General features: G+C 42.8%; 1 protein-coding gene across 1 annotated transcript in view; it reads right to left on the bottom strand.

Annotated features, from left to right (window-relative positions):
* Positions 1 to 18,297, bottom strand: part of LOC311061832 (NACHT, LRR and PYD domains-containing protein 3-like) — a 92,199-nt gene that overhangs the window by 68,387 nt on the left and 5,515 nt on the right. Inside the window, exons 2-9 of the mRNA XM_084080529.1 lie at positions 8,769 to 8,898; positions 8,399 to 8,506; positions 7,559 to 7,672; positions 6,955 to 7,062; positions 5,118 to 5,231; positions 4,319 to 4,432; positions 2,435 to 2,670; positions 382 to 2,170 (exon numbers count right to left, since the gene is read on the bottom strand). Of these exons, the coding sequence (XP_083936655.1) occupies positions 382 to 2,170; positions 2,435 to 2,670; positions 4,319 to 4,432; positions 5,118 to 5,231; positions 6,955 to 7,062; positions 7,559 to 7,672; positions 8,399 to 8,506; positions 8,769 to 8,881 (2,696 nt within the window). The 5' untranslated portion in view covers positions 8,882 to 8,898. The remainder of the gene's footprint in view (positions 1 to 381; positions 2,171 to 2,434; positions 2,671 to 4,318; positions 4,433 to 5,117; positions 5,232 to 6,954; positions 7,063 to 7,558; positions 7,673 to 8,398; positions 8,507 to 8,768; positions 8,899 to 18,297) is intronic.

The following is an 18,297-nucleotide window of genomic DNA, read 5'->3' as shown; positions in this document are numbered from 1 at the left end:
GGCTTTACACAGCCTTTCATGAATCAGATGTGGCTCTTTATTTACAAGAAAACCTACACTAAAGAATATAGCAAAAATGTTAAGAGCAATGTGAATGAGGCCCATTGAAAATAACAATTGTTTGTCCTTTTTATTTTAAGTTCCACTACTGAGAGGATGGCAATGTCAGTGGGTTCAAACCACTGGTCTGGTGGGGGTAAGACTTTTAGACTGCTTTATTGTGGTCTGGCCTTTATTTGGACAAACACACAATACCACTAGTCACTCTTTGAGACACAGACAACATTATTGGAACTTTTATGTCAACCTTCAGTTCTAATTATAGTGTTAACTGTAATGTCAGATTGACTCTAGGATGTTTCTATTCACTTGACTACTAACCGAGCCTTTCTGCAGTTCCTCACAGCTGGGATCAGTCTCCTTCGCCCCCTCTCTGATGTGTTGTATTTGTCCAGGTCCAACTCTTCCAGAACCTCCTCTGACGTCTGCAGCATGACGGCCAGAGCTGAACACTGGGTCTCAGACAGTTTCTCTGTCCTGTTCTCTGACTTCAAGTACCGTTGGATCTCCTGATGTACTGAGTGGTCATTCATCTCCATCAAACAGTGGAAGGTGTTGATACATCTGTCAGGAGAGTAATCGTTTCTCAACTCCTTCAGGTGGTTGATGACTCTCTGGATCTCCTCTGGACTGTTCTCTGTCTGACCCAGTAGGCCTCCTAACAGACTCTGGTTGGACTCCAGAGAGAGGCCATGAAGGAAGCGGACAAAGAGGTCTAAGTGGCCATTTTTACTCTGCAGGGCTTTAGTGGTGGCTTTGTTCAGGAAGACATCCAGGTAGCTGAGTTGGTGGTGACTCATACTACAATCAACAAACGTCAGCAGTACATTCATGTTCCTCTTTGTGAAACAGTCGAACAGGTAGACTGCAGCCAGAAACTCCTGGATGCTCAGATGAACAAAGCTGTAGACCGTTTTCTGGAACAGCACACTCTCTCTTTTGAAGATCTTTGTGCACACTCCTGAGTACAGTGAGGCATCTTTTACATCAAGACCACACTCTTCCAGGTCTTCTTGGTAGAACATGATGCTACCTCTCTTTAGGTGTTCAAATGCCAGCCTTCCCAGCTTCAGTAGAACATCCCTGTCAGTCTTCGTGAGGTACTGTTGATTCCCCTTTTCTTTTTCGTGAGTCTCATACTTCTGCTTCTTTCGCTTTGTCTGAACCAACAGGAAGTGGCAGCACATCTCAGTCAGGGTCTTTGGCAGCTGTCCTATCGTGTGTGTCTTCAACATGTCCAGCAGAACGGTAGCAATGATCCAACAGAAGAGTGGGATGTGACACATGATGTGGAGGGTCCTTGATGTCTTCAAGTGAGAGAGGATTCTGTCGGCCAACTTCTCTTCACTGAATGTGTTCCTAAAGTATTTCTCCTTCTGGGGGTCTGTGAACCCTCGTACTTCTGTCACCATGTCAACACATGCAGGAGGGATCTGATTGGCTGCTGCAGGCCTGGTGGTTATCCAGAGGAGGGCTGAGGGGAGCAGATTCCCCTCGATGAGGTTTGTTAACAGAGCATCCACTGAAGATGTCACTGTGACATCAGAAACAATGTCATTGTTTTGGAACAATGAAAATCTGCTTTCATCTAGACCATCAAAGATGAAGCCAACTTTCCAGGCAGCGAGCTGCTCTGCTGTGACCTTCTTTAATGTTGGGTGGAAATCATGGATCAGTGTGAGAAGACTGTACTGCTCATCTCTGACCAAGTTCAGCTCCCGGAAGGAAAAGGGAACCAGGAGATGAATATCTTGATTTTCCAAACCCTTTGCCCAGTCCAGAGTGAACTTACGCACAGAGAATGTTTTTCCAATGCCAGCGATGCCCTTGGTCAGAACTCTTCTGATGGGTGTCTTTCGGCCAGGGAGGGGTTTAAAGATGTCACAGCAGTTGATTGGTGTGTCATGGAAGGTCTTCATGTTGGAAGCTGTCTCAAGCTGTATCACCTCATGTTGGCTATTAACCCCTTCACTCTCTCCCTCTGTGATGTAGAGCTCTGTGTAGGTGCTGGTGAGGGAGGTTCCAGACTCTTCTGTCATGTGGTCTTTCACATCATCAAGACTGTTCAAACTGATCTTATAATCATTCAAATCATCCTGCAGACTGACATCTGAAATGAGAAGAGAATGTATGTTTTAAACATTCCGGTTAATTCATAACTTGGTACATATTTACGGCACACAATTTGTAAAAAAAAAAAACAGCCAAAAGTAATAACACAAGATTTGTTGTTTTTGTCGAGTTGATAGTTGTTTAGCTTCATTATTTGCACATATTTATTGATACAGACACTAATTTGAACATTTAGTCTGACTATGATTTCTGCAATTTAGCATTATTTATTTTAATTAGCGCCAAGTATGTCTAGTCTTACTTTGTCCAGGTGTGTTTTGTTTGGGTGTCTTCAGTCCAGGTGTGGTTCTGGATCTCTTTCCACACTGGGGACAGCCATAGTGTCCTGTTGGAGCAGACTGGTCCCAGTATGAGGTGATGCACTGTCTGCAGAACCAGTGTCCACAGCTGGTAGAGACTGGATCTGTCAGAACCTCCTCACACACTGAACACCTGGACGCCTGCTCTATCACAACACAACCACTCCTCTTCCTCTCTCTGTAGAGATGAAGACAATGTATATTTATTTGGCTGCAGATCCCCATCTGAAAATATGTTCTGCCAGGGATCCCATAAGAGAAAATTTGTGTTTGATCATTGTTAATTTTTTTGTAAAATGATTTCACATTTTTCAAACTTTTTCAAGATTCAACAAAATGCCTCAAAAATTACAGATCTACAAGCTCAAAAGAGTGCAATGTGATTTGTTGTGACCTTGTACAACAGCTATTTTGGAATATCCCAAGTATAAAATAGGGTAAAAGTAGTAAAACTGTTCCTCAACTGAACCTCTGTAACCCTAAAAGGACCCCTGGGGGTCCGCACACCCCACTTTGAGAACCACTGCTCTACTGTAAAGAGGATAATTACTAAAATAAATGTATTGTAAAAACAAAATAATTAGGGCTGGGACTCGATGAAAACAAATTATCTAATTAATTAGAGGCTTTGTAATGAATTAATTGCAATTAATCACATTTTAATCGCATATCAATATTTGACCTGAGAACAAATGGATTGTGGCATACGTCTTGTACTAGTACATGTACTCAAGAACTGTACTTAAGTACAATTTTGAGGTATTTGCACTTGACTCTTGAGTATTTCCAATTTCTAATACTTTTACTTCTACTCCAGTAACTGCACTATATCTCAGAGGCAAATATTGTACTTTTACTCCACTACAATTATTTGAAAACTTTAGATACTAGTTACTTTGTAGATTTCAATTATTATTATAAAACATACAGTAACCATGTGAAAATAGCTGATCTACAAGCGCATTTTGAGCTTGTAGATCTACTATTTTTTTCACCACTCGAGGCTGGTAGAGTGTGTTGTTGTAACTGTTGTTTTATAGTGGTTTAATTAATTATTAATAAATTATGCATGTGACCCGCACCGCATCGTGCAGCCCCGGGACAACCGCGCGTGTGGGGGGGGGTATCCATTACAGATTTTATACCCAGCCAACATTATCAAGCAGGCTCATGCACTGTGCTGGCTGCAGTTTACTTTGTCTGAGAAGTGAGAACCACGTCGGTTCAGGTTGGTGCGCCGGTATGATTGGTCCGTCTGAAACTCATCCAGTGAGAAACGTTCCGCGGTGCAAATGGTAATATTATTAATAATAGCTACAGTAACATTTTACAAACGATACCGTACAATAACAGTTGATAGACACAGTAGCCTATACATAGTTTGCATAGTTTGTCGCATAGATAGGACATCATACACACAAGCAGTCAGTCTGTATTGTTCAGCTTCACCACTGAACTCCACATTGTGATTTGTACGACTTCATTCACAAACTGCACACACAGTAATTTATAATCTATAGATACACTTTGAACATCTACAACAATAAAATGCTGCAGGGTGAGGTGCAGAACCAACCAATCAATATTCATTCATTTTCAACCTCCTGGGTGGGGACGTGAGGGGGGTGTCGGCCCACCCAGTACCCTTAGTTCCCACGGCTATGGTCATCGTTTTAAATCTTGTAGCGTGTGCATGTTCAAGATAATCCCATAATCCTGTAGTGTGTGATGCTACCAGAATTCCAAATTCTTTAAGATTTTAAAAACCCTGTAGTGTGAGTGCAGCTTTATAGTGTTGTGTATATTGTATAAGAGGATTCACATACTTTGTGTGTGGAGGTCCAGGTTCATTACTGAAGTCAGGAACTCCTCCTTTAGACTTGTCACTCTTCAAAGACACACAGCTGGGTGTTGGAGACTCTGGTCTGTGGTACAGACTTCTGGAATCATATACATGTTTCTATAATTATCATGTGAATGAAAAAGTCAATTTGTCCAAGTTTGTTATTGTTACGTTCCATTTTATATCTAAAAGGGAAAACGTTTTCAGTTTTGCCTTTGCAGCAACAAGAAAACAGAACAAAACGGCAAAATGATAATAATATCAATAATAGAAACTGTAAATATTTACAAACAACAGCGTACAATAACAGTTGATAGACACAGTAGTCTATACAAAGTGTATATAGTTTGTCGCATAGATAGGACATAATACACACAGGCAGCCAGTCTGTATAGTTCAGCTTCACATCTGAACACTACATTGTGATTTGTACGACTTCATTCACAAACAGCACACACAGTAATTTATAATCTTTAGATAAACTTTGAACATCTCTTAATAAAATGCTGCAGGGTGAAGGTGTAGAACCAACCAATCAATATTCATTCATTTTCAACCTCCTGGGTGGGGCCGTGAGGGGGGTGTCCGCCAACCCAGTACCCCTAGTTCCCACGGCTATGGTCATCGTTTTAAATGTTGTAGCGTGTGCATGTTCAAGATAATCCCATAATCCTGTAGTGTGTGATGCTACCAGAATTCCAAATTCTTTAAGATTTAAGAAATCCTATAGAGTGAGCGCAGCTTTATAGTGTTGTGTATATTGTATAGGAGGATTCACATACTCTGTGTGTGGAGGTCCAGGTTGATTACTGAAGTTAGGAGGGTCAAGTTTAGACCAGTCACTCTTCATGGACACACAGCTGGGTGTTGGAGACTCTGGTCTGTGGTACAGACTTCTGGAATCATATACATGTTTCTATAATTATCATGTGAATTCAATTAATTCAATATGTGTTATTGTTAGTCTCATTTTACATCTACCTGGATTAAAGTTCTCAGTCGCCACAACTGATTTCAGTCATTTGGAAGCATGTCGTTCACCGAAAATAGCTGATCTACAAGCTCAACAACACGTCACAGCGCAATGTGTTGTGAGCCTGTAGATCAGCTACTTCCGGTTATTGTCTCCGCCAGGCCGAAAGGCATGGCGAGAGAGTATGTTTTCCACCCCGTCCGTCCGTGTGTCCGTCCGTCCGTCCGTCTGTGACCAGCTAATCTCTGCCACTGTTCGCTTGATCACAGCGCCACTGTGCACACACACTCCCTGGATGCCATTTCAGAACCTTTTCCCCAATTTTTTATAATTTTATAGCGCCACCAGGAGGTCGATTTGTGCAATACATATTTTTTGACAGTACTCCTACAGATTTTGTCCAAAAATCACGCAAATCGGTACACAGCATCTCTATAGTCATTAAACGAAACAAATCTTTCAGATTTCTCATATTCCACCCTGATTGGCTAAAAATGTCTTCCAAAGTTTGCAGGAGTGCTCCGTTTTGAACAAAATGCCTCAAATCATGAACACAGCATGCAATTTCCGTGAAATTTTGCACGCTCATTCCCATTAGGCCGAGGAAGAACTACCATTTGAACATTTTCAAATCAGCCTCATGGTGGCGCTATAAGAGGCCGATTCGTATTTGTACCTATAATTGCACCGATCTGTGTAAAACTTTGTATGCACACTCCCTAGAGGTCAATCTGCCTTTTATAGCGCCACAAGGAGGCCGACTTATGTAAAACACATTTTTTTATACTAATCCTTCCAATTTTATCCAAATTTCACACAAATCGGTACACATGATCTCTATAGTCATGTGATCACGACGGATGTGTTTGATTTTTCATATTCCATACTGATTGGCTAAGATTGACATCTAAAGTTTGCATTATTGGCTTGTTTTGAACAAAAAAATATTTTTAACATTGGCCTGTCATAGCGCCACCAACAGGTCTAATTTAGCGAAACACATGTTTTTAACAAAATGCCTCAAATCATGAATGCAGTGTCCGATTGTCGTGCAAGGCCTAAGAAGAAATGGCACCCTTTTCACGTTGACCTATTATAGCGCCACCAGGAGGCCACAACAGCTTACCTGACCTGGCGGAGACCTGTGATCCGAGGAGCACTTTTTCTAGTTAATTATGATTTGTATGACTTCATTCAAAAACTGCACACACACACACACACACACACACACACACACACACACACACACACACACACACACACACACACACACACACACACACACACACACACACACACACACACACACACACACACACACACACACACACAGTACCTTGCAATCTACAGATAAACTTTGACCAGGAATCCTATGTCTAAGGGAAAAAAAAGAGAGGAGGGGAGGGGCATTCTTTTCCTTCAGCCTAGATCCAGAGCAAATGTCTGTCATAATTATCCTCTAGTCATCTTTGAACTGCTCACACTAGAGTCTAGTGTGTACGGTTCAAAGATCCATTCTTAAGCCTCCCGATTTGCTCTCAGACATTTGATGCCACCAAGACAATTTTCAAACATGGTTGATATTTATATGGATCGCTACTGTCCGTTAAGATTTTTGTGTATATTGTATAGGAGAATTCACATACTTTGTGTCTGTAGGTCCAGGTTCATTACTGAAGTTAGGAGCGCTTCTTTTAGACCAGTCACTCTTCATAGACACATAGCTGGGTGTTGGAGACTCTGGTCTGTGACTTCTGGAATCATACATGTTTCTATAATTATCATGTGAATGTCAATTTATTCAACATTTGTTATTGTTAAGTCTCATTTTATATATAGAAGGGAAACTATTTTGAGTTTCGCCTCACGACAATGCAGCAACAAGAAAACAGAAGAAAACAGCAAAATAATAATCATTAATAATAATAAACAGTAGTATTTGACAAAAATACAGTGCGAGTATTGTGTATATTATAAATATTGTGTATTGTATATTGTGTATGGTGGGTTGTGGGCTTTAGGCCGAGAAGTAGTCAAATCAATTTATTTCGGGAGGTCTGAAGGTTAGTTTTTAGTGATAATGAGATGTTGGAGAACCAAGAAGTCCAAGCATAGTCAAAATGGCATTGAATGAGGGCTCCAGCTACAGTCTTGAGAGCACTTTTGTTGACACAAATCTGATTCTATCTGATATGCCCATCCCTAGTTGTGATATAGTGTTGTGTATATTGTATAGGAGAATTCACATACGTTGTGTGTGGAGGTTCCGGTTCATTACTGAAGTTAGGAGGGCTTCTTCTAGACCAGTCACTCTTCATAGACACACAGCTGGGTGTTGGAGACTCTGGTCTGTGGTGAAGACTTCTGGAATCATATAAATGTTTGTGTGAATGAAAAAGGCCATTTGTTTTTTTATTGTTACTTCTAAAAGGGTAACATCTTTTAGTTTCCTCACACAACATTGCAGAAACAAGAAAACTGAATAAAATAGCAATAAAATAATAGAAACCATAACATTTTACTAAATATACAGTACAATAACAGGTGATAGACATATTTTACATAGCTTGTTGCATACTGTACATGCACACAAGCAGCCATCCTGTCTAATGTCCTGGCAGCATCACCACTGAACACCACTCAAACTGCACACACGCACGCGCACGCGCGCGCACACACACACACACACACACACACACACACACACACACACACACACACACACACACACACACACACACACACACACACACACACACACACACACACACACACACACACACACACACACACACACACACACACACACACACACACACACACACACACACACACACAGTACCTTGCAATCTACAGATAAACTTTGACCAGGAATCCTATGTCAAAGAAAAAAAAAAGAGAGGAGGGGAGGGGCATTCTTTTCCTTCAGCCTAGATCCAGAGCAAATGTCTGTCATAATTATCCTCTAGTCATCTTTGAACTGCTCACACTAGAGTCTAGTGTGTACGGTTCAAAGATCCAATCTTAAGCCTCCCGATTTGCTCTCAGACATTTGATTTTTGTGTATATTGTATAGGAGAATTCACATACTTTGCGTCTGGAGGTCCAGGTTCATTACTGAAGTTAGGCGCGCTTCTTTTAGACCAGTCACTCTTCATAGACACATAGCTGGGTGTTGGAGACTCTGGTCTGTGACTTCTGGAATCATACATGTTTCTATAATTATCATGTGAATGTCAATTTATTCAACATTTGTTATTGTTAAGTCTCATTTTATATATAGAAGGGAAACTATTTTGAGTTATATATTGTAAGTTACACATAGTAACTTACAATATATAGATTAATATTGAACAGGGATGATACAGCATTATAGATGCTATGTCTCGTTTTTGTAATTAATGTAACTTAGCATAAGATCACTTTGTGTTGTGTATATTGTAAAGGAGGATTGACATACTTTGTGTCTGTAGGTCCAGGTTCATCACTCTTCATAGACACAGATGGAGGCTCTGGTCTGTGGATGAGCTGTTTGTCAGTTTCCTCCTCCTCTCTCTCCTCACAATGACTCATCTTTGTCTTTATTAAATCTGTCAAGATTACAGTGAAAATAGACCAGAAAACAGTAAATGTTTGCTTCATATACACAAAGTACATGCACACACAGACACTGCTATACAGGGAAGTGCAGAGATGTTAGAGGGACAGGGGCTGACATTTCTTAAAGGGCACTTGTGGTGAAAATAGCCAATCTACAAGCTAACAACACGTCAAAATGCGATGCATTGTGAGTTTGTAGATCGGCTATTTTTGGTGTGCGACACACCGCTCTCAACTAAGTATTGTACGAATTTCAACCCGACGCACACTACTTTGTGCGCCTGGTCGGCTAACGGCCCTCGCAAAAGGCCGGAGTCCCTGAATCGGTGTGAAGTAGATAATACTCAGACCTACACCAACCTGTGTCTTTGATGGTTTTTATTTACTAACACAAATACAAACATACATTAACACACCCAGCAGCCAATCGTGCTGCTAAGCGGCCAGTCAACTACTATCTAAGTCAACTACAACCTTGCCAGTAGGCTCACATTTTACTAACAAAGTCTAGTCAGGTCAGGCTGTCAGGTCAGACAGACAGACAGTCAGGTCAAACAGTCAGTCAGTCAGACAGACAGGTCAAACAGGTTTTAAACCTACAGAAATATTGAAACACAGAAACAATAATACAATATTACCGACATGAATCTTCACACAAACAATAAACATATCAGCACATATGACCATTAATCTTTGTGTATCAAGAGCTTTTCTACTTACTACTGATCTGTTGAGGGACTCCAAGAAACAGAGTTCTCAGTGACTCTGCACCACAGACCCACACAAAGGATGTTGCCTCCCACCAGAGATCATGCCCACCCCCCAAGGTGGCCTGGTTCTCTCTCTCTTTCCTGATAAGACTTTAAGGAATTTTTATGACCCTCAGAAAATCTAAGCAAGGACCCCCAATATGTGCCTTTACTCACTGGGCAAATACGATGAGCACCTCGCAAGTGTCTTTCTCCTCCCCCATAACATAGGCATCAAGCATGTCATTTGAGCCTCTCTCTCTCTCCTCTTCGAGATAAGGGAATGGTAAGGAATTTACGACCTACACACTCTGAGAAAGGACCCAACTTATGAGACCTTATAGAGCTGCCTCAGTTAATGACTCCAAACAGGCAGTATTAACCTTCATATATGTATGTATTTTACCTATGCCTTTATATGTCGGCCTACCACACAGTAAATACACACATAATTATAATCATGATAATATCACAGGCGCTGAAGGCATGGAAAACCTAACACCTCCCACCCGGCCTCTGGGTCGGCTGACCCAGAGGCCGCAATAACCTCTCACATTCATATGATAATCCTCCCCCACTGGCAGCAGGAAATGGCTACAATCCATTTACCTCTGGTTTATGGCTCAGAGAACACACTGGAAGGTCGCCCCTTTAGTGAGTGAGGCACCGCCTGGCATAGTAAGCCATGCACTTCACACATGCCTAACTAGGTACATCTTACTTTGGTCTGCAAACCACTCCGATCCCATACTCGGAACAGCCCACATGTCAAACTTAAAAAGTTACGTACTTCACACATAACATGAATTTATGCACACCACACACGTTAAACATAAATTCCCCAATCCAAATTGTTTACCCAGAAAACAAACTAATTTGGTATGTAGTTGCCTGTTTTCCCCCACTTTAAACCCCTTTCAATACCTATAGGCCTTAATTAAAAGGCCGATAGTAGATTAAAAATGCACAAATTCTCAAACCCTTCAAACTCCCACTAGCCTCACCTTTAAGAGAGCAATAGTTAGGCCAGTAGTTTGTAACCGTGCAAATCTATAAACCACTATCGGTCAGTGTCAATAGTTCAAAACTGTACGAATTTTTAAACTACTTCAACTCCCACTAGCCTCACCTTTAAGAGAGCAATAGTTAGGCCAGTAGTCCAAAACTGTACGAATTTGTAAACTACTTCGACCACCTATATCCCGGGCAAAGTTTTTAAAATGAAAATTAGCAGATCTACAAGCTCATCTTTTGGAACACTGATGTGTCCTTTCCCTCCCACTTTAAACCCCTTTCACTCATGGGCAAAGTGAATGCTTCGCAATGGTAAAACAGCAGATCTACAAGCTCACAACCTGGCAGGTCAGCCCTTTAGCCATTTTTGCGAGACATCATCGTACAACTAAGTATAAAAGAGATTAAGTGGTGAACATAACCTGTATCAATGCACCCCACTCAACCCCCTTCCATCACAACTTAGAGGTAGGCAGTAAATTAATACTCATCATCATCATCATCATGCAAGTTATTCAACTCCCCATCATAATTGCATACATTTTGAAATGGCTCCATTCATTTCACTGTTACAGGCACATCATAAAGGTCCTAAACTACCACACACAGTAAGACACTTTAGACGTCCTTCGATGCTGCATAGCACACATTTGGGAATGGCTCCGTCCATTCACATGTTAAGAAACATCACAAACTTCAGACGTTTTCTTTTTTGGTGCTGCGTATAGCATCTTTGTCCACCCAAGTGCACCTAAGTACCACTGCCAGCCGACCATACACTGACGCATAGTCCCACCGCCTTGTGGGCCTCTGTGCCAGTCATGCTCAACCGCAGCGGTCCACGTTGCATCGATGTGGCGCTGGCCTTATCCAAACCACTGCCACCCCCTGCGGAGGGTAGCAGTGGAGACGTCAGTTCCTCTGGCAGTGTTCTTTTTCCGCCGCGAAACGCAACCCCACCACCAGCCCGCGCCGATGACTGTGGTGGGACAGTGACTTCTTTCAGCCTCCCCCTCAACTTACTCATGACCCACCGACCAGGCGCGAATGGGTCAGGGGGTTTCAGCAGCTCACACAACTCCGTCAACCCCAGGAGCAGCTCCTCTTGCTCCTGGTTCGTTAGGCCGCGCCCTCCAAACCCGACTGGTCTGGCTCTTGTGGCTACTGGCCTCCCACCTTGAACCACCCGGGCCTCGCTCCTCCCTGGTGTGGTGACAGAGTGTGGATCGTTGTCGGCCGTCCCCGTTGGCTTAGGTGGTGCCACGCCGCTCTGCACTGGTGTGATGTCGGTGTGTGGATTGGTGTCGGTCTCCCCCCCGGCTTTCTCCGTAGGCGTCTCTACCTCGACCGTCACGTCCCCCGCGGCCTCGTCCACGGGGGCTACTCCATCTACCATCTCCTCTGCAGCTTCTCTCGCGATCTCCCGTGGCACCTCCCCCGCACCCGCAGCTTCGTCTGCGGGAGCAACGCCGTCTGGTCCGCCCTCTGATGGCGCTCCCTTCCCTCCCGCCGACGGCCCCTCTCCGCTGGCTGTCACAACCTCCTCTGCACCTTCTCCGCGTGTCGTGATGAGTAGATCTCCCTCTCCGGGACGGCCCGGGTCTCCTGGCTCGCCCCCGACTCCCGGGAAGATCTGCTCCATCCGTCCAGCGCCAACCACCCGATCAGCGGTGGTAGCGCCTTCTGGCGGGCTCACATAGTCACTGGCAGCATCAATGAGTCTATCGTACTCTGCTCCTAGTGACTCCCTCTCCCTGACTAGTGTTCTTGCAAGAACCATAATATAGTCAGTCATCCACTGCAATGCCCTCCCAAAAGCCTTATGTGCTGCCTCCCACCTCTCTCCTAACTGAACTAACCCTCCCATCTCACTCCTCTTCCCTCCCACTAAAAGTGTTCTCTGGACGTCTTGAAAGACAGGCTACCTAGTTAGTTATAAGTCAATAGGCTTGACAGCACCCAGTTAGCAATTTGGTAGTTAGCAGTGTCACCCTTTGTTGTTAGAATCCACAGCTCGCATCTGTGTACACTAACAACAACAATAGGCTAATAACGTTGAATAATTGAACCCCTGATAACTACTCCTGACCTAGTATCACATACAGTTAAATAACGTTATCCCTGACTTAACATCACATACAGTAAACAATGAAAACCCCTGATACCTAATCCCGTCCTAGTATCACATACAGTTAACATTGAAACCCCTGATGCTAAACTAGCCTACCCGACGGTGATCTCCGCCGCCTTGTCTCTCTACTTCTGACTACCTTCAAAAGTGGCCTCACTTCGTTCTTATTGCCCTGGATCCATAACCCAGAGCAACAAGCTGGTTAAAATTTGTCTAAACTACTTCAAACTCCCACTAGCCTCACCTTTAAGAGAGCAATAGTTAGGTCAGTAGTTCAAACTGTACAAATTTCAAACACTCCCACTAGCCTCACCTTTAAGAGAGCAATAGTTAGGTCAGTAGTTCGAAACTGTACGTGTGCCTCTCTTTACAACTTCTGACTACCTTCAAAAGTGGCCCAACGCGTGTATCCTTACAACTTCTGACTACCTTCAAAAGTGGCCTAACGCTTCTTATTGCCCTGGTCCCATAATCCAGAGCAACAAGTTGTTTATAGCCGTGATAAATTATTATTTAACGCGGTTATAAACGTAACCTGCTCCAAAAGGGTCTCTGACTCCATTCAGAGACTATCAGGTTACTATTTGTTATAAACTACTTAAATCACCTAAAGGCCTTAATTAAAGGCCGATAGTAGTTTAAAACTGACGAATTTCAACCCGACGCACACTACTTTGTGCGCCTGGTCGGCTAACGGCCCTCGCAAAAGGCCGGAGTCCCTGAATCGGTGTGAAGTAGATAATACTCAGACCTACACCAACCTGTGTCTTTGATGGTTTTTATTTACTAACACAAATACAAACATACATTAACACACCCAGCAGCCAATCGTGCTGCTAAGCGGCCAGTCAACTACTATCTAAGTCAACTACAACCTTGCCAGTAGGCTCACATTTTACTAACAAAGTCTAGTCAGGTCAGGCTGTCAGGTCAGACAGACAGACAGTCAGGTCAAACAGTCAGCCAGTCAGACAGACAGGTCAAACAGGTTTTAAACCTACAGAAATATTGAAACACAGAAACAATAATACAATATTACCGACATGAATCTTCACACAAACAATAAACATATCAGCATATATGACCATTAATATTTGTGTATCAAGAGCTTTTCTACTTACTACTGATCTGTTGAGGGACTCCAAGAAACAGAGTTCTCAGTGACTCTGCACCACAGACCCACACAAAGGATGTTGCCTCCCACCAGAGATCATGCCCACCCCCCAAGGTGGCCTGGTTCTCTCTCTCTTTCCTGATAAGACTTTAAGGAATTTTTATGACCCTCAGAAAATCTAAGCAAGGACCCCCAATATGTGCCTTTGCAAATACGATGAGCACCTCGCAAGTGTCTTTCTCCTCCCCCCTAACATAGGCATCAAGCATGTCATTTGAGCCTCTCTCTCTCTCCTCTTCGAGATAAGGGAATGCTAAGGAATTTACGACCTACACACTCTGAGAAAGGACCCAACTTATGAGACCTTATAGAGCTGCCTCAGTTAATGACTCCAAACAGGCAGTATTAACCTTCATATATGTATGTATTTTACCTATGCCTTTATATGTCGGCCTACCACACAGTAAATACACACATAATTATAATCATGATAATATCACAGGCGCTGAAGGCATGGAAAACCTAACAAGTATAATCAAGCCTTTACTGGAGATGCAGTGCACAGCCTTCAGGCATCAGTCTGGCAATGCCAGGCTAGCCTTCTGGTACAGTAATGGAGAAAGGTAGCCTGGGATCCAGCCTGCTTCACTACGTTCGGCGGATTTCTTTTTCTCACTTGGTTTCTCAGTCTGGAAAGCCTCCTATCTCCAAGGGAGGCGGGACATGCCATACGGCTGGAATCGAGCCATGGCTTCTGATTGGTCTGTGGTGCGGGGCGGGACAAAAAATGACGTGATTCGTTTGAACAACATCCAATCAGCAACGACGTTGCCTACGTAACATATGTAGTTCCAGTGTAGTTCTGCAAAACCAGTCAAATAGGAGCCTTTCCAGACTGAGACACGTAGTGTCTGTGCTTTACTGTGCTTTACTCCCCTACAGTTCCTACACCACGCCTACTGCTAATATACATGATGTTTCTCTGGTTTCCTGTCAATCAGCAGGTGATTGGTCCGGGGTCATCCCTATGTTCCCCGGGTTCTATGTTCCCCCACTAGGGTTAGGGTTAGGTCCTATGTTAGGTCCTATGTTCCCCGCTCTCCCTAGGAAAGCGGGGAACATAGGACCCGGGGAACATAGGTACGGTCTCATTGGTCCTGGTCTCTGGTTCTGAACACTCACAGTACTGATGCTTTTATTGTAGTCGTCTAACCAGCAATGAACATAGACCAGGAATACCATGAGGTTAACTAGCTGCTCTGATTGCGCGCGCGCGCGCACACACACACACACACACACACACACACACACACACACACACACACACACACACACACACACACACACACACACACACACACACACACACACACAAATAATTGGGATCAACATTATAAATGACCCACAGCCCTGGAAGACCCTCTGGGCCGGCAGAACGCATCTTCCACTTGGGCCAGGCAACTTACAGTATAATTTTAAAAAAGCCACTTAAATTCCTTAGCTGTCAGTTTGCCCCCGGTGTTCCAACATGGACATTACAGCCAAAAGAAGCATCATGTGACTGTCAACAACAGTACTGCGCTAGCAGCATGTAGGCTACCGTTACCTTGTTAGTTTAAACACTGTTCAACAATACTACTGCTCTGACAGCAGCATGTAGGCTACTGTTACCTTGTTAGTTTAAACACTGTTCAACAACAGTACTGCTCTGACAGCAGCATGCAGGCTACCGTTACCTTGTTAGCTTAAACACTGTTCAACAACACTACTGCTCTGACAGCAGCATGCAGGCTACCGTTAGCTTGTTAGCTTAAACACTGTTCAAACATGTTTATGTGGCTCTATTTCAATTGAAAGGATTCTAATGCTGGAACATTGAGGGCCCTATTTTGCACATCTTAAGTACCAGGTCTTCTGACTTAACTTAAGACCTAAGAGGCGTGGCCAGTGCTGTTTAGCCACTCAAAATAGTGTCACAGCATTGACCACGCCTCCAGGTCTTAAGTTAAGTCAGAAGACCTGGTACTTAAAGGGATATTTCACTTTACAAAAAAAAAAGGGTAATTGTATTGGCTAGTCAGGCTTTTGGGAGTTGGGAGTTTTTTTCACTTGATTCATCATTTAGATATTTTATATTAATTTTATCAGACACACACCCTTCCTATACAAACCATTGTAACTTTGATTATAACCGTTTGAAGTTAAAGGGTTTGTATAGGAAGGGTCGTGTCTGATAAAATTAAAATCAAATACCTAAATATTGAATCAAGCAACTTAAAAACTGTTTGGGGGCTCACACAAGACGATAAAGTAGACGATAAAATGACCCAAATCATTTTTTTATTGTGAAATATCCCTTTAAAACACGCAAAATATGTCACATGTAATGCTGCTTCCGGTAATATCCGAAAAAATATATTTTAAGCCTGGAATCAAGCCATCCAGGCTCCTGGTGAATCATGACCATAAAACATTTGATTTTGTAAAAAAAATGATTTGAAAGCCGCAAAAAAGAAATATATATATATAAATAATACATACTATTAAATATAAATACTATAAAATAATAATACTCGGCTGATATTTCACGCTGAATTGTCTTTTTTTTTTTCTTGTAACTTATCATGAGATCGTTGAGTTGTTGTGTTGTGTATATGGTATAGATATATAGATCACTTTGTTGTGTTGTGTATAGGAGGATTCACACACTTTACAATTAGTATTCTTTTTTTTTTCTCCTTGAAATCGCAGAGACAGACAGACAGAGGGATGGATAGAAGTAGAGACAGACAGACAGCCAGAGGGATAGATAGAAGTAGAGACAGACAGACAGACAGACAGACAGACAGACAGACAGACAGACACTGAAAGCAGCAAGGACCAACTTCCTCTGTGGTCACATCACATGATTTACAATAAACTGCTGTGGAGACTCTGAGTAACTCACAGTTTTGTGAAAAACGTATGTTTCTACAGTACATCAGTGCTGCTCAAACCTTTTCATGTCAACGACCCCCAAAATGTATTTGGCCACAGACCCCTATCTCAAAATATGTTGTTCCAGGGACCCCCCAGAAGTAAAAATGTGAGTTGAAAATGTGTGCTTTAAAATATATATATAAATTGAAAGATTTGCACAAATGTTCATATTTTTTCTAAAATAGCAGATCTACAGGCTCATATGAGCTATGAGCTTGTAGATCTGCTTTTTATGAAAAATCGTGACACAAACACTGGTGTATCATCAAAGCTAAAATGTCAAGGAGACCAAACGTCTTGAGTAATGTAAGTAACTGTGGAAATCATGTCCGGAGGGTTAGGGTGATGAAACACCTAACTGTGTCGACAGCACCCAGCAACATTTTCAGCCCCAAGCGCACCAGGAAACCACAAACAGTTAATTCGGCCTTTAACAGGATCTGTCATGGCCTTTATCAGGATCTGTCATGTTGGTGTTGATATGATGAGAGAGAGAGAAGAGAGAAAGAAAGAGAGAGAGAGAGAGAGAGAGAGAGAGAGAGAGAGAGAGAGAGAGAGAGAGAGATACACTTACCCTATATCAATCTTTAGGGTTTAACGTGATGTCACAAATCAAAATGGAGTCCATGCTGTTCAGCTCTCTGTGATGTTGTGTCAAAATGGTTGACGGTGTATTAACACATAAAGTTCTATCATAGTGGGAGTGTCTACAGTTACAGTGTACATGGCGTGTGACATGGGGACACACGTGCACGCACGCACGCACGCGCACACACACACACACACACACACACACACACACACACACACACACACACACACACACACACACACACACACACACACACACACACACACACACACACACACACACACACACACACACACACACACACACACACACATAAAGTTCTATCATACAGTAAGGAGTGTCTACAGAGCTGAGGAGGAGTCACTGAGTATTCAACCCTGTGAGGACAGAAAGCCTGGTGAAGCGAGGTTATGTGAGGACAGAGAGAGAGAGGAAACATGTTGTTACAGTGTATTCATGTACTTTACATTGATGTTTCATGAACATATCTGTATCAGTGTGTTTACATTGTGTTGTAGTTGTGTCTAGTCTTCCTCCCTATATCTCACTTGCTCCTGTCTCTCGCTCTCACACACATTCATGCAGCACACATGTGGACACCAGGGGTGCAATGCTCAGTGGAAGGGGTTGCACGCTGAGCAACCACTTATTTGGCCAGGGGGACGTGCAGGCACACGCATAGATTTAAAACTACTTTAAATTCACACTTCATCAAAGTTTACAAAGGCTCCCAACTCATGCCAGGTACATTAACATAGGAATTAGCCTATATGCATATCAATTGTCCATTGTGTGACCTGTACTGTAGGT

The sequence above is a fragment of the Gymnoscopelus microlampas genome, assembly GCF_963454915.1.
Source record: "Gymnoscopelus microlampas genome assembly, chromosome: 15".
Lineage (NCBI taxonomy): Eukaryota > Metazoa > Chordata > Actinopteri > Myctophiformes > Myctophidae > Gymnoscopelus > Gymnoscopelus microlampas.
The sequence above is the reverse complement of the archived record's forward strand: the minus strand, read 5'-3'. Positions and strand labels throughout refer to the sequence as shown.